Below are 14,885 nucleotides of genomic sequence, written 5' to 3' on the forward strand. Positions count from 1 at the left end.
TTGGCACCGCCCCCGAAGGTCTACGCTCTCTCCGCCCCGCTTCCGGTAGGCTTACGCACCCTCCGTCCCGGTTCCGGTAGGCTTACGCACTCTCCGCCCCGTTCTCGGTAACTTCCGCTTCCGGTAGACCCGCCATCTTGTTCCCTCCCCAAAGGACTTCTGGTTACTCGGCCCCGCCCCACTTCTGGTAGACTTCCGCCACATTGTCTCCGCCCCCGAAGGGCTTCCTTGACCTCGGCCCCGCCTCTGGAGCACTTCCGCATCTTCCGCCTGTTCTACCACCCCAGACCCCGCCCACCGCGCGAGGTAGTTCTGCGCACGCGCGGGGGCCATATTGGCAGCGGACACTCGAGGGGTGAAAGTGGGTTTTTCCTGTGGCGTGAAGCCCTTCGTGTAGCCCCCGATTCCAGTTTTTCTTCTCCGGTTAGTACCCGCCTTCGGGCACCGCGGAGTTTTGGCCTCCAGCCCCGCGGGCGGACGGGGGTCGTGGGCGCCGCGACAGAGCGGGTCGGGCCTGGAGCTGCCGCGCGATGACTGTGCTTCTGGGGACCGGACTGGCCCCTGCCGGTCGCTGTCAGCCACGCGCGGGGCTGGGACTTGGGGTCGGCGGGCGGCATCGTGGAGCGCGGCTTCATTGCCGAGGGAGCCCGCGCGGGAAAAGGAGCGCCGCGGGGGTGCCGGCTGCGCCGGCCGGCGTGGAGCATGGGGATGAGGACTCTCCGGCGGCCTGGTCGCAGGTCACCGCCTCCCAAAGTGCCAGGCAGGCCCCGAGGCCCCGGCCCACCTTTAAGAAATCTCGTCTGGGCGCGCCGGTCCTGCGGCCTTCGTCTGGTGTTCCGCTATTTGGGAAACGTGCTCTGGGGGCCGAGGTCGCCCCACGCCCCCACCCCCAACCCCCCGCCTCCTTCCGCATGCAGGACCCCAGCCCTCCCGGGAGAAGCCTCTGCCCCTCTTCACGTGTCCGTCCTCCTGGACTCCGTGGTCGGGATACTGGCTTAGCTTTCGAGCGGCTGCGATTCTTTCTTTTTTTTTTTTTTTTTGAGCTTCGGCCGTTTGTCTCTTGCCCGTGAGGCGTCCGACTCAGTGTTTTCTGCTGAAGCTTCCTGCTCCGCCTGGACGCCCCGTTCTTTCTCCTTCCCCAGTTCTTCCTCTTGGACCTGCAGGGTCTCATCCCTCTTTCTGCCTCTACCGCGTCTCATTTGGGCTCCTTTTCTGCGTTGGTTTTTTTCCAAAAAGGGCTTTTTCGATTTTCCCCTCCAGCCCTGGTGCCTCGGTTTCCACCTGTGTCAAATCGCGTTTGCGTCCCTCACCTCGGCCAAAGAAGGGGGTGGACGGAACGGTTTTAAGTCCTGGAAATGCTTTTTCAGTTGTAACTTTCGTTTTAGTAAGGATCTCACTTTCTTTTGACAGGAGCCGTAAAGTTCAGAAGACATGGTAAGTTCCACACAAAGGGTCTGGTACTCAGCTTACAGACCTGCGTGAGAAAATGGGAGTGGGAAGAAATGATCGGTTCCCTGCTACACACTGGACTCTGGGTGCCAGGATGTGTTTTACGCAGGAGTTACTTTCAGTGGACGGGAGTCATGGGTATATTTTTCCTTTGCAGTCTCGAAGATATGACTCCAGGACCACTATATTTTCTCCAGAAGGTAAAATAGGAATTGTAGAATCTGTCTCAAAAGTATTTTTAAGTGCTTGACTTTTTTGGGGGGGTGGGGGGTGGGGGGGTGGAAATCGAGACACTTTTTGTATAGTTCACGCTCTCTTGTGTTTTGATGTCATTATGGTCACCAGGTCGATCACGTGCAGCACGAGAGAACGAGAGAGGGACTCGAGGGTAGAGCCTGTCAGGGTTCCCGCTGACTCTCTTGGCCCAGTGGTGCAAGCACCCAGAAGGGAGTCTCGGTTTCTCACCGCTTGTGTTTTGCAGGTCGCTTGTACCAGGTTGAATACGCCATGGAGGCCATCGGGCATGCAGGCACCTGTTTGGGGATTTTAGCGAACGACGGTGTTTTGCTTGCAGCAGAGCGACGCAACATCCACAAGCTGCTTGATGAAGTTTTTTTCTCTGAAAAAATTTATAAGCTCAATGAGTAAGTGAGCTCACAGGGGAGAGGGTTTCAATATCTCACGTGCTCACATACGTAGGATCGCACGTATTTCGGGAGGGCTGGCCCGTGTGCCGTAGTAAACTTGAAGCGAACGCTTGTTATTGTGCCTTTACCGGTGGACACTTTTGATTCTTATTTGAAACTTCCTTGAGGCTTAGGACGATGCGTTATTCTTTTGACGTGCAGGGCCAAGCCCTAGGCGGAGAAACTACTCTATACCGTTCGGAGTACAGGCGTGGTAGGTGTGCAGATCTGGGTTAAGTCTGTGTGACCTCGCACCCGTTGCTTTCCTTCTCTGGGCTTCGGTGCCGCCTCGAGTGGTGGTGGCCGTTTAATGAACTAGAGTAACACGAGTGAAATACACTGGCGCAGGGTCTGACACGTGGCAGGCTCCCCGAGTGTTCAGAACGGCTACTCGGGAATTGTGTGGAAGTGTCCCGAATCTTACCCCTGGAGGTCTGGGAACAGTTTAGATGGGCCCCGTCAGTTTCGCGTCGTTGGGCGTGCGGGACTCCTAGCCGGCGGGGCACTGGGTTTGCCCGTCAGAGACTTCCCCCCTGAGTGGGGGGACGAGGCGGGTGCCGGTTCTAGGGCCTTTGGATGCGTGTCCAAGGAAGCGTCATCCCTCCAGAGTCACCGCCGGGCCACGGGCCGCTCGGCAGCCGGCAGGCTTGCGGAGGTGTAGTGACAGCAGGTGACAGAGGGTGCCAGCTCTAGGGGAGCCAGCGCAGCCCTCGGGGAGCGGCAGCAAAGAAAGGAAAGGCGCCTTTCCTGGGAGCCTAGCCCCTGAGCCCCCTCCCTCTGCCCCGGCCAGCCAGGCCTTTGGAGGTGAGAATACCGATGACCCAGGAGTGGGGGTAGTTTTTCTTCCCCTCTGGCAAAACCTCTGTCTTGCTTCTGGACCCTTTCGGGACTTGCTTTAGCTTCCTAGTGCTCCTTCTCTCGCCCTGTTCGGCGTCGTGGCGCTGAATACGCCTATCGAAGAACTGGAGGGGGCGCTGTGTATCTTTCATGTCATAAACGACGTCAGGTTTGTCCCGCAAAGATAAACCTTCTGTAGTTTCTGTCTGTTCAGAAGAAAACCAGAGCATTGACGCGAGCATGGTAAACTTATCATGGAACTCGGGGCTTTGCAAATACTTCTTAAAGGCCCTCTCAGACACCTGCTCTGCTTACAGACACACGAATACATTTTTTTTCCTCCAGGGACATGGCTTGCAGTGTGGCCGGCATAACTTCTGACGCTAACGTTCTGACCAATGAACTGAGGCTCATTGCCCAAAGGTATGGTCAGAGAGAGTCTGACTGATGATCTATAAGTTAGTTTGTTTGATATCTCTAAGGAGAACTCGTTTTTGCAAAGATGAGAGTCATCGCAGATTTATTAATTGAAAATTGTTTTGTTTTTTTTTAACCCGAACTTATAAAATGTTATGGTAATAAGATTGTTAGGATGTTGACATTCCCCTGATTCCCTTTCAAATGACAGGTGACTGTTAATGTCCCCATGGCGCAGGTTTATGTTCAGAATATGTTTTGCTTAGATTTTTGTGTTTTAGGAAAAAATGACTATGCCACTGTTTTCATCCTAGGTATTTATTACAGTATCAGGAGCCAATTCCTTGTGAGCAGTTGGTGACAGCGCTCTGCGATATCAAACAAGCGTACACACAGTTTGGAGGTAGGAAATCTGGGACATATTTATTCCAGAAAGGGAAAACATTTTCTAAGTAATTTTTTTATGAGATGATAAAAAGAAATTGAAAAGTAAGTAAAAACTTTTTGTACATTTCTGCTTCATGGTTTCCATGATATGTATTATCATATGTTTTATTAATAGACTATCGAGAGGCAGAAATAACATTTTTAAATCTGGAAACAGATTGCTTTTTACTTAATAAACTCAGCACGGAGTAGCGGTCCTCTGGGTCTTAATTCCATCTCCTGGCTGTGCCCATCTCCCGGAAGCAAGTGGACGTTTTGGTGGGCCTTAGTCTGTGGTGGCCAGAACAGAGCCACTTACGAATGCTTGGCTTCACAGATAGGTGCTTCAGCTACGTTCGGGGAGCTCGAGTGACTGTAGCGATACTGCATTTGGGCGGCTGATGTGCTTGATGGTCCTCTTTCTTGGTTAAAGGGAAACGTCCCTTTGGCGTCTCGCTGCTGTACATTGGCTGGGATAAGCATTACGGCTTTCAGCTCTATCAGAGCGACCCAAGCGGAAATTACGGGGGATGGAAGGCCACATGCATTGGAAATAACAGCGCCGTGAGTATTTTCGTGTTGCTGTGAAACCTAGCAATAGGTACCTAACGTGATTTTGCAACGGCGATGAATGTAAACGGTATTTTAAGATAGCTGCAACAACTTTAGTATCTGTGATTGCTATTGGTGATGCAGTCGCAGGTTCTGCTAATACCACTGGGGTTTATTGCTTACATTTGTAACTAAAGGAAATACTAATTTTCAATGACAAGTTGTTGAAATAAGATAGTTTTTTTCATATCCTGGTTGATAATCCCCTTGAATTCTATCACAAAGTCTTGGAGGTCTGAGGCCCCGGGTTAAAGATTCCATTCACAGAGCATCGACACTCCCCCTCCACCCCATCCCATGTCACCCCGCCCCCCCATCATAATTGCTTACATTGGTTACATGCTAATAATAATTCAGGCATCAGTCTTCTGCCCAGTCCACGTTCCTGAAAAATGCAGACATTTAAAGGACATTCTTTTTGATGATTATTTCTGCTTCGTAGGCAGCTGTGTCTATGTTAAAACAAGACTACAAAGAAGGGGAAATGACCCTGAAGTCAGCACTTGCTTTAGCTATCAAAGTCCTCAACAAGACCATGGACGTGAGCAAGCTCTCTGCTGAAAAGGGTAGGTTATGTCCCCTCCTCCGATTTGCTCAGTTTCCTGGACCGTGTCGGAGAGGTTCCTACGAGGAAATTGCGGTTCCTTCTGCTCAGCACAGCTTACAGCGGGTTGGCTCAGGCACTTGGCTCGTGTGACTTTTTCCAAGGAAGGGACAAAACAGCAGCTTAGAAGGTTGGAATGGGTGAGGAGAAGAAAGATTGTTGACGTAGAAACGTTCATAAAAGTATCCGTGAATCATATTAAGCACCAAACACAAAGGGGTGGTGAGCGAAGGCTGACGGGGGGAGAGGTTGAATGGATCGCCTGTGCGTGCTGAGTGCGCCCCGTAACGCAGCCGTGCGTGTGTGTGTGTTTGCTCCCAGTGGAAATTGCCACGCTGACCAGAGAGAATGGAAAGACGGTCATCAGAGTCCTCAAACAGAAGGAAGTGGAACAGCTGATCAAAAAACACGAGGAAGAAGAAGCTAAGGCTGAGCGTGAGAAGAAAGAAAAAGAACAAAAAGAAAAGGATAAATAGAAGACAGAATTGGGGGTTTTATAAATCTTTGGAGCCCCATTTCAGCCGGACGGTGGGGAAGAGGGATGGTAGCATCTGATCGGGCCCTCATCTTTCTGTAAGTTGAGCGGTGACTGCTCTTCATGGACCTTTTTTACCCCCCTCCCCCTTTTTCTGGGAATAAAACTCGGTAAGAATGGAAACGGCGAAGGAGAATTGTCTGTAGAAGTCACTGTTGTTCACCGGGGTTAGTGGGTCTGTGATCCTTCATGCTTCAGTGTCCTGGGGCAGCCCTGGAGGTGCCGGGACACAAGAGGCTAAAGTTGGTGGGTGCGAGTGTCATCAGCAGGGAAAGATGGGACTTGTGCCCTGAAGGCCTCCCTTGCTGTGTCCCTACCGTCTTGGAGAACCCGTGGCCCTCGGCCTCTGTGGGAATCACATTCTTGTACCTGTTGCCAGCCATCGACATCGATGGCTCTTCCTAGGACTGGAAGTGCATGCGTGCGTGCACATGTATACACATACGTGTTCACACAAATCGCTACAATAAAATGTGAAAGGCCTGTTTACAGTGCAAGCCCTGCACCCGCTACAGTAATCAGTCATTAGTGCTTCTGAGCACCTCTGGATCCCTCAGATCCCATTTCTCTCCCCCCCTCTACTCCCGAGAGAGAACTCGAGTTCACCTTTCCCCTTACCTACGGTTCTTACAATGCGTTTGTCTGTTCCTCTGCCCCAGGTGGCACATCCCTCGGGGTAGCCAGGTGTGCCCTCTCTCCGTCTCCAGCGGTTGGTTTAAGAATGACCGTGGGCTGAGCCAACCCAGACCAGATGGGTGGGGGGAAGACGGCCGCGGACGCCACGGCAGGCCCACGGCCGGCGCGTGGCAGGTCCTGTGCAGGAGAGATTATGGCCACAGACGAAAAGGGGCCGCAGATGAGAGCAGTCGGTCTTGGCTGGGGGGCCGGGGGGGGCCTCCGCTTAGGTTTGCTGCCGCTTCCTTTGAGGCCTCTGACCGTGGCGCTGCGGGGCATTCTCACCTGCAGCGGCGCCGAATCCACAGCCGTGCAGATCCTGGTGTCCCGTCCCAGACCCACAGAATGAAGACAAATGTTGGAGTAGAGCCCAGACATCTGTTTTAACAAGCTCTACACAAATGTCTGAGGCACCGTTGGCTGCGTGTTAGAATCACCTTGAGTGCTTCCCTACCAGTGAAGCAGCCTGGGAGGGGGGGGTGGGCGGGGGCCCTGGTCTCAGCCCAGGAAGGCTCCAGGGCCACCGCCGCAGTGCCAGCCTCCCACACTTGTCCCCTCCAGCTCTCCTCAGAGCACATTGAACCCTTCCGTCGGTTCCCCATGCGAGAATTTCACAGATCTGCTGCGAAGTGGGTGAAGCTTAAGCTTCAAGACCCCTCACTTCCGAGGCCTGGGAAGGGACCCTCACAATGTGTTCCGTGCTCGTGCTTTTTGTAAAGTCTGCAAAAGTAAGGTCTTCTACCTGCAGTTAATAAGCGCTACCGTCTGTTTCTGCAGCGGAACATACTTGTTCGCAGATACTTCCATGTGTAGTGAGGTTATTGTTACTCACCTCAGGGTCGACATGGCTCTCGGGACGTGTTCCTCACCCACCCGCTGAGCCTGCATACCCAGTATAGTGACAGGAAGGCATAGGAACAGAAGTTGTCACCATCGTTGGAAGTTCCTGGACAGTGGGAGAGGAACAGGGCTTGACATGGGCCAAGTCAGAAGCTCGTCTGTGGCAAACTTCATCCTTAAGGTGTGTGCAGTTACCATCTGGGGATTCAGGTCTCGTGATGCCGGAAACGCCGGCGGGGGGGGTGCCTTACGGGTATGTCGGCTCATCGAACCACTGCGGTAATTTGGTGAGGTTTCTCATTCTGATTTTCAATTTGATGCCCAATTTTGTATTTGCACTGTCGTATTCTTTGGCTTTAAGAGGACACCGCCCCCCCCCCAGCCCGCTACACACACACACAAATAGTATGTTCTATATAAACCCGAATCAGCCCCTGCTTTCCCTCGTCCTGAGAATAAAGTCCACTTTCTTCATTCTGACCTGCAACTCGCCACTGCCTTGCTGCTGATGCTCTGTCCTGGACCCCCGCCCCCCTCTGGACCGCCCTCTGTCTGTCCCTCACCCTCTCTGGAATGCTCTCCTCTCTGCACTCTGTGTCTCCCGCCCCCGAAGAACTACCCCGTCCTCTTCCCTGTCCCCGTGGGACTTCGGGGTCCTCTATTCTGCTCCCGAAGGTCTTACACGTCCTCCGCCCTGCTTCCGATAGGCTGCCGGCACCTCGTCCCCGCCCCTGGAGGACTTAGAAGCCACTTCCGGGAAGTCTGACCTTCCGCCGCACTTCCGGGACATTTCCGCCCTCCTGGTCCCACCCCAAAGGACTTCCGGGTGACTTCCGCTTCCGGTACACCTGCCATCTTGTTCCCGCCCTTAAAGGTCTCACGCAGCCGAGGCCCAACCCCCGGAGGTCTACGCACCCTGTTCCGCTTCCGGTAGGTCCGCCATCTTGGTCCCACCCCAAAGGTCTTCCGGGTGTTCGGCCTCGCCCTGCTTCCGGGAGTCTTCCGCCACCCTGTCCCCGCCCCCGGAGAACTGCCGCGTCCCCTTCCCTGCCCCACCCCCGCCCCGGAACTTCGGGGTCCTCTATCCTGCTCCCGAAGGTCTTACACATCCTCCGATAGCGTTCCGGCACCTCGTCCCCGCCCCTGGAGGACTTAGGAGCCGCTTCCGGGAAGTCTGACCTTCCGCCGCACTTCCGGGACACTTCCGCCCTCCCGGTCCCACCCCAGAGGACTTCCGGGCGACTTCCGCTTGCGGCGGACCCGCCATCTTGTTCCCGCCCTAGGAGGTCTCACGCAGCCGAGGCCCAACCCCCAAAGGTCTACGTAGCCTGCCCCGCCATCTTGGTCCCAGCCCGAAGGTCTTCCGGGTGTTCGGCCTCGCCTCGCTTCCGGGAGTCTTCCGCCACCCTGTCCCCGCCCCCGAAGAACTGCCGCGTCCCCTTCCCTGCCCCCCCCGCCCCCCCCCACCCCCGCCCCGGGACTTCGGGGTCCTCTGTCCTGCTCCCGAAGGTCTTACACGTCCTCCGCAATTCTATGGAGAGGTTTACGGTATCAAATTACAATAGTAAACTCAACATTTACTTAATCTGATGGTGCTCAGACTTTTTTAGAAAGTGCAAATCATCACCTCTCGATTCAGACGCCAGGCTCTGGGATTGCCAAGAAGCCACTTAAGCCCACTGAACGAAACGCGCTTCACCTGCTCCTGTGCGCTCCAGAGGAACTCTTCCATCAACCTGTCGGTGTGCTTGCCCGCTGCGGCTCCCCGTCTGTCTCAGTGCTGCCCTCCTGTGGGGAACTCTGGGGATTGCAGCGAAGGGAAGCTCACCGAGTCCACTGTACGCATAGGGCTGCATGGCCAGGGTCAGGGTTGATAGGTTTAGCGTTAATGAGCCTAGGGTTAACAGGCTTCTATCTTTAATAGACTCAGCCTTCCTGGATGGAGCTTCAGAAGAGCTAACAGGTTTCCAGAAACGCTTCGTATGTACCCCATCATCAGGCCCAGTGCTCTTTCGGGGTGGCTGTAGGAACCCCGAAAGCGAGGAGTAAGGCCAGCGGGAGACTGTGCAGAGCGCACGTCTGTCCCAGCACACTAAGTGTGAGTAGTCGTAGCGGGGGTAAAAAAAAAAAAAAAAGAATGGCAAACTACCTAGATACTACCTGACTTAGTAAGATAATGTAGCTTATTTAATTTTCTCTGCACAACAGTGAGGCAGCAAAGCAGAAGTTATTCTTTCTTATTAATTTTCTAGAATTAAAAAATTCAAACATACATAAAATATTCAAATATAATGACTTGAAGAGTTCTTGCCATACACTTTTAACGATTATTGACATTGTGCCAATAGATATCCATATTGATGTAGGTTAGGATATTGTGGCATGTGCAGGTTCACAGCTAAACGAGTGGTGGTGCCAAGTATTCAAAATAAGGTTTTCAGCTTTGCAGTCCTTTGTCCTTCCTTAATCACCAAATTTTTTTAGGTAAATCATTCTTCTAACCCCCCAAATTTGAGACAGTACTAGAGAAATGATATTCAAAGTTAAAATTGAATTTGTACAGCCAAAACTTAAGTCTCTCAGAGTGTTAATGTCATTTTCCTTATTTATACCTTTTATGTATCCAGTTTACTTTGTCTCTTGTTATTGGCAATTTTTTGGTCTTGTTTTAAATTGTTGTTCTTTTACGGTTGTCCCAGTTTTTCTCCCGTGTTGTTTGTATTTTTAACTATCGGCCCAATACCTTCTTATTTTTGTTCTTATACTGTTTTTAGTGTGCGTCACTGCTTGAACCCCTTCACTTTTTTTTTTTTTTGAAATATGTCATCTGTGTGCTATTAGTAGGTTGCTCTTCTAATTATCATTATTAGCTTTAAAGGGTGTAGACTCTGGGGAAGCTTCTTATTGAACTGTCATTGTACTGTGCAGAGAGTGCCCAGTTCCACAGACAAGCTCTTCCCTCGTATTTTGCAAGGTTCCGTTCCTCGGGTGATCTGTAGGGAAACGACCTTTAGTGGCCCTCCGGGAGGTTTCAGGCAGAATCAGTAGCTCTGCAGGCAGTGACTGCTTTTGTTGCAATACTTCTGTGTATTTGTGTCTTTGGAGGTCTATCGGTTACCATTACTCTAGTAGTCATTTGTGGAATAATCAGAATGACCCCGTGCTGGCACTTCCATGCACAGTTTTATTTCATCCTCACCGTGGTCAGTTTTACAGAAGGCAAAACTGATATGCAGAGAAGGAGGTAACTTGCTTTCAGGTCAGACAGCAGGTGTTAGAGGCTGGAAGGAACCCAAGCCGTCCACCTGAAAATCCTGTGTTCTTAACCAGCGTGCTGTTATCCCCTCTCTTCATACTCAAATCTGAGTAAGACTAGGTCTCCGATTTTAAGAAGCGCAGGCTAATGCCTCATCATCCTTAGTAGCAAATTTCTGCAGCTAGGTGAAAGTTGTTTCGCGACCGACGATGAAACTCCGAATATTGGAAAGAAAAGGGAATTGTCAGATGGTATGGACTCATGTATTCATTCGTGTATGCATTCAACAAAGTGAGCACCTACTATGTACTTCGTATATCTTTGTATATTAAAATCATGTATGTCTGGCTGGTGTGGCTCCGTGGATTGAGTGAACTAAAGGGTTGCTGGTTCGATTCCCAGTCAGGGCACAGGCCTGGGTTGCAGGCCAGGTCCCCATTCAGTGTGGGTGCATGAGAAGTGACCACACACTCATGTTTCTCCCCCTCTATTTCTCCCCACTTCCCCTCTAAAAATACATCAATAAAATCTTTTCTAAAAACATGGAAATTAAAGCACGTTTATTTTACATCTACCGTTGATACGTTTATTTTACTTCCCTACATGTTTGCTAGGCTTGAAATTGTGTGTCAAGCAACCCCCTAACTGGTCATTTAAAGGCTTCTGTTACTCGGAAGTTAAATAAGTCTGTACTAAGTACCGAGTGCTTCTTAGGGAACTCTGCCTATTTCCATGAGAGTCCTCTGATTCAACTTAAAAACATATCTGAACTGGAGTGTTCCTTATTGATCACAAAGAATTGTATTAATATTTCATCTTAAAAGTACTATTAATAATAGCCTAACTAATAGTTTGGTTCACTAATGATGACGAACTTTTAAAAGTTATTTGTAGGAGAGAAGCCGGTACGCTAACTTTTAAAAATTTGTTAGACAGGATTAGCTGAACCGTTCTTTATTGCAAAACATGAGGATGGCTTGTTTAAGGATTGATTTCGAGGCGACGAAAGATGGGTCCGTCCTGTGGAACACCCACGAATGACAAGATAAAAATCCAGTTTGGCCTCGCCATATCTCAGTTAGTGGGTGTGGTAGGTGTGCATGTCATTCTGTATTCAATGCCATCCTCCTCTGTAGGTCAAATCGCTCGGGGGCCGTCCGCTAAGCTATTTCTTCTTCTGTCCTCTCCGCGACTCTAGGGACGCCCGGCGGCGGCGGCGGCACTCTAGGGACGCAGAGTGTACGTCCAAGCTTTACGAAGCTGCCGTTCTAGCTGTGGCCTCGGTATTTTTTTCTACGTAGCAGCTTCACAGAGATTCAAGCCTGTGCCTCGGCTCCTTGGGTGTTGGTAAGCTTGGAGAAGAATACACTGGGAAGGAGCATAGGGCGTGCTGGGGTCTGAATAGGATGGTCTGGAAAGGTGTCCCCGAGAAGCGGCCGGGCCGTGGGACTACCCCGGGGAGGGTGTGTCAGGCCGGGGAACTGTCGCGAGTGCAAAGGCCCCGAGGCTGGCGTGTGCCTGTGTGTTTGCGGAGCAGCGAGGAGGCCTGTGTGCCTAGAGGTGAGTGACCCCTGGGGAGGAGTCCAGGAGATGAGGTCTCCCCAGTTCTTCCTCTTGGACCCGCAGGGTCTCATCCCTCTTTCTGCCTCTACCGTGTCTCATTTGGGCTCCTTTTCTGCGTTGGTTTTTTTCAAAAAGGGGCTTTTCTGATTTTCCCCTCCAGCCCTGATGCCTAGGTCTCCACCTGTGTCAAGTCGCGTGTGCGTCCCTCACCTGACCACCAGGCGGCGGTGTCGCAGCGTCTACAGAACCTGCTGCGCTCAGTTGCTGCACCGCGGAGTCAGCCAAAGAAGGGGGTGGACGGAACGGTTTTAAGTCGTGGAAATGCTTTTTCAGTTGTAACTTTCGTTTTAGTAAGGATCTTATTTTCTTATGATGGAAAACAAAATACTGATTTCTAACAAGAACTGATATTTGTCCAGGATACATCATAATATTACTCTGTTCTGTAGTGAGTTGCTGTTTCCTGTTCACTTGTGTTTTTCTGTTGGTAATTGAGTCTCTGACACTGTGCTATGTATGCTATTATTAAATTCTATGGAGACAGCTCAGGTTTAGAAATGGTTTTATTTTTGTGACGTGATTTTACACACCTCTATTTAGTTATTACAGTCTAATAAAATATGACCAATTATTTTTATTCTTAATGCTCTTTACTTCAAAATATGTCTGTACTTTTCCATTTGATGGCAGCCATAGAATTAGCCCCTGAAACAGATCTTTTACTTTTATAGCATTCCTTTTGAAGGATTGAATTTTAATATCCTACCAATACTTGCTTTTTTCCCTTTAACCTGTGAAAATGCATTTAATTTTAGCAGTAAAATTGACAACATCCATTTTTATCTTTAATTAACTTCTCGGTTTAGTTTCATCTTACAGGCTTACAGCAGAATTTATCACCAAGCCATAATGGAAATGCTGAATGGAAGATTTGGAGACTGCCCAGCTCTGAATTTAGCTCAGTTGACCCCGTTATAAAAAAGAAGAGCCAACAACTACGTTGATATGAAAGACAACGCGTTAGGTCACACCACTTACAGATGACAGTGTTTATTTTTGATTTCTGCTGTTTATTTAGCCTTTGCTTAAGGGTTTTGCAATTACAAAAGCACATCAGAGAGTCATTGCCACACAAGTGCTAACAACCACCATCTAGAGAACACTGGGGCCCAGCAGGTTCTAAGGCACCACTTTACAGATCAGGGATGGGGCATGCAGAGAGATTAACTTTAATTTTTGAAGGCAGGACACTTGGGTTTGCATTTTTGCTCACCATTTTCTAGCCCGCTAGCCTGGAGATCTTGGGCACGCTATTTAACATTCGCTTATTCATGCAGCAATCATTTTGAGCGTCAATTGTGTGCTCAATATACTGGGCCCAGGCCCAGGAATAACAGACGCAGCTGCCGGAGCTCAATTTCATCGGGGGAGTTAGACACACTGGAGGGTAACTAATTACAGAATGTGACAAGAGCGGTAAGAGGAGGGGACAGAGCAGTGACCAAGTCACAGGCAGAGGGAGTGGAGGACCCAACTCAGACACAACATGAGTGCTGTAATAGGAATAAATGGGTCTGGGAGTTTGGAGAAAGCTGTGGCTGGGGGGCAAGTGGCATTTGAAATGGGTCCAAAAGGGTGGATTTCTATACTTAGGGGAGGGAAGACACAGGAGGGCGTGCGAAGACAAGAAAGTGTAGTAAAAACGATCTTCAGAAGAAAGTGTGTTTGGTTGCTTTAGGGGACTTCTGTAGGTGGTGGCTCAGCAACAGCAGAGTTGTCAGTGTCATTTGTCCAGCCAGCGTCTCCCAGCCATGTGAACATGCCTGTATCCCAGGCAGGTGCAACCACCACGTGCAGCAACAGAGAGTAATTGGTGTAGCCTAGGAAAAGCCATCCGAGGTGCCCCTGTTATATTCTGTAATCATTTGCTTGGATTTTCATGTGCCTGACAAGTTACACATCTTGCCTTTCACTTAAAAACAGCAACAACTAGTGTTTCTCACAGGTTATATAAATACTAACTGGTGGTTTGTATGTGTGTTTGTGTGTTTTTTTTTTTAACAATTCACAAATTTGTGTGTCATCCTTGCACAGGGACCATGCTAATCTGTATATTCCAGTTTTAGTATGTTTGCTACAGAAGCGAGCACTCATGGTTGATTTAACACTCCGGGGAGGCCTAGGAGTCCGGTTATGCTGGCTGTGGCTGAGCTGACAGCCATTTCATTCTAGTTTTCCCACTGACAGGTACTGTGACCTTCAGTGGTGATTCAGCCACTCTGTTCCCAGTCTCCTAGCTGCAGAAGCTCAGTAACACTCTGCTTTCTGCAGACACTGTTAGGAGGAATTGCATAACTGTGTGCCCCATAAATTCTTGGGAGAAAAGTAGAAACAGGGGACAATAAGTACTCTTTTTTTTTCTGTGCTGAAGTGTCGTTACAAACCCTGCCATCATGTTGTGTCCCTTTTCTGTGGCCCCTTTCTTTAAATCCAGTTAAGCAGACTAACTTCAATGGGTTTTTTCTATTTCCCCTGTTGTACCTGGACCTAGGGGAAAAGTCAACCCATATTTACTGTCGAGATTTGCAACCAGGTCTAGGTTTTGCGAAGTGGAGCTTGGAGTGAAATTTCTGCTCACAGGGAGCCTGAGGTGTCACCTCCATAAAACTCTCTGTGAAGACCCAGCGACACGCTCTGCCACTGAGGCTTAAAGGTAATTTGCCTGATTCCTTAGCCAAATGAAGCTTCCTAATCAATTATGGACGGAAGAGATGAAATACAGGGCATAGCAGAGTGTGCGACGGGCCTGGTGCTGTGAGCATCAGTCAGCAGTGGGGTCACCAGTGTCTGGGGCAGATGGAGTGAATGGTGTTTACAGATGTTAATTGGTGGCAACACGAAGGGGACTTTTTCCATCTGAGGCCACTGCACGTCCTCTCAGCGTGCCGCCCGGATGAAGGTCAGTCCTCCCGGTTACCTGCTTGG

General features: G+C 50.2%; 1 protein-coding gene, 1 long non-coding RNA gene and 1 pseudogene across 2 annotated transcripts; 2 read left to right on the plus strand and 1 right to left on the minus strand.

Moving 5' to 3' along the window:
• Positions 1 to 1,528: 1,528 nt before the first annotated feature.
• On the plus strand, positions 1,529 to 5,516 carry PSMA4 (proteasome 20S subunit alpha 4). Its single transcript, XM_090263594.1, has 7 exons — positions 1,529 to 1,649; positions 1,931 to 2,093; positions 3,318 to 3,395; positions 3,704 to 3,792; positions 4,249 to 4,379; positions 4,870 to 4,993; positions 5,353 to 5,516. Exons 1-7 carry the CDS (start codon positions 1,544 to 1,546, stop codon positions 5,505 to 5,507), a joined length of 846 nt encoding a protein of 281 aa, XP_090119720.1. The 5' UTR covers positions 1,529 to 1,543; the 3' UTR covers positions 5,508 to 5,516.
• A 1,576-nt stretch (positions 5,517 to 7,092) lies between these two features.
• LOC149992202 (uncharacterized) lies at positions 7,093 to 13,931 on the plus strand. Its single transcript, XR_016508450.1, has 2 exons — positions 7,093 to 7,262; positions 12,780 to 13,931. It is a non-coding gene; the product is annotated as an uncharacterized LOC149992202 (long non-coding RNA).
• An 18-nt stretch (positions 13,932 to 13,949) lies between these two features.
• LOC149992203 (U6 spliceosomal RNA) lies at positions 13,950 to 14,050 on the minus strand (annotated as a pseudogene).
• Between the last annotated feature and the right edge of the window lie 835 nt (positions 14,051 to 14,885).

This window comes from Furipterus horrens, unplaced genomic scaffold (assembly GCF_987537825.1).
Source record: "Furipterus horrens unplaced genomic scaffold, mFurHor1.1.pri manual_scaffold_16, whole genome shotgun sequence".
Taxonomy (NCBI): domain Eukaryota; kingdom Metazoa; phylum Chordata; class Mammalia; order Chiroptera; family Furipteridae; genus Furipterus; species Furipterus horrens.

Coding starts and splice junctions, on each gene's coding strand:
- PSMA4 (XM_090263594.1), top strand. CDS start 1,544: ATGTGTTTTACGCAGGAGTTACTTTCAGTGGACGGGAGTCATGGGTAT. Junction 3,793..4,248: donor AGCGTACACACAGTTTGGAG/GTAGGAAATCTG, acceptor TCTTGGTTAAAG/GGAAACGTCCCTTTGGCGTC. Junction 4,994..5,352: donor CAAGCTCTCTGCTGAAAAGG/GTAGGTTATGTC, acceptor GTTTGCTCCCAG/TGGAAATTGCCACGCTGACC.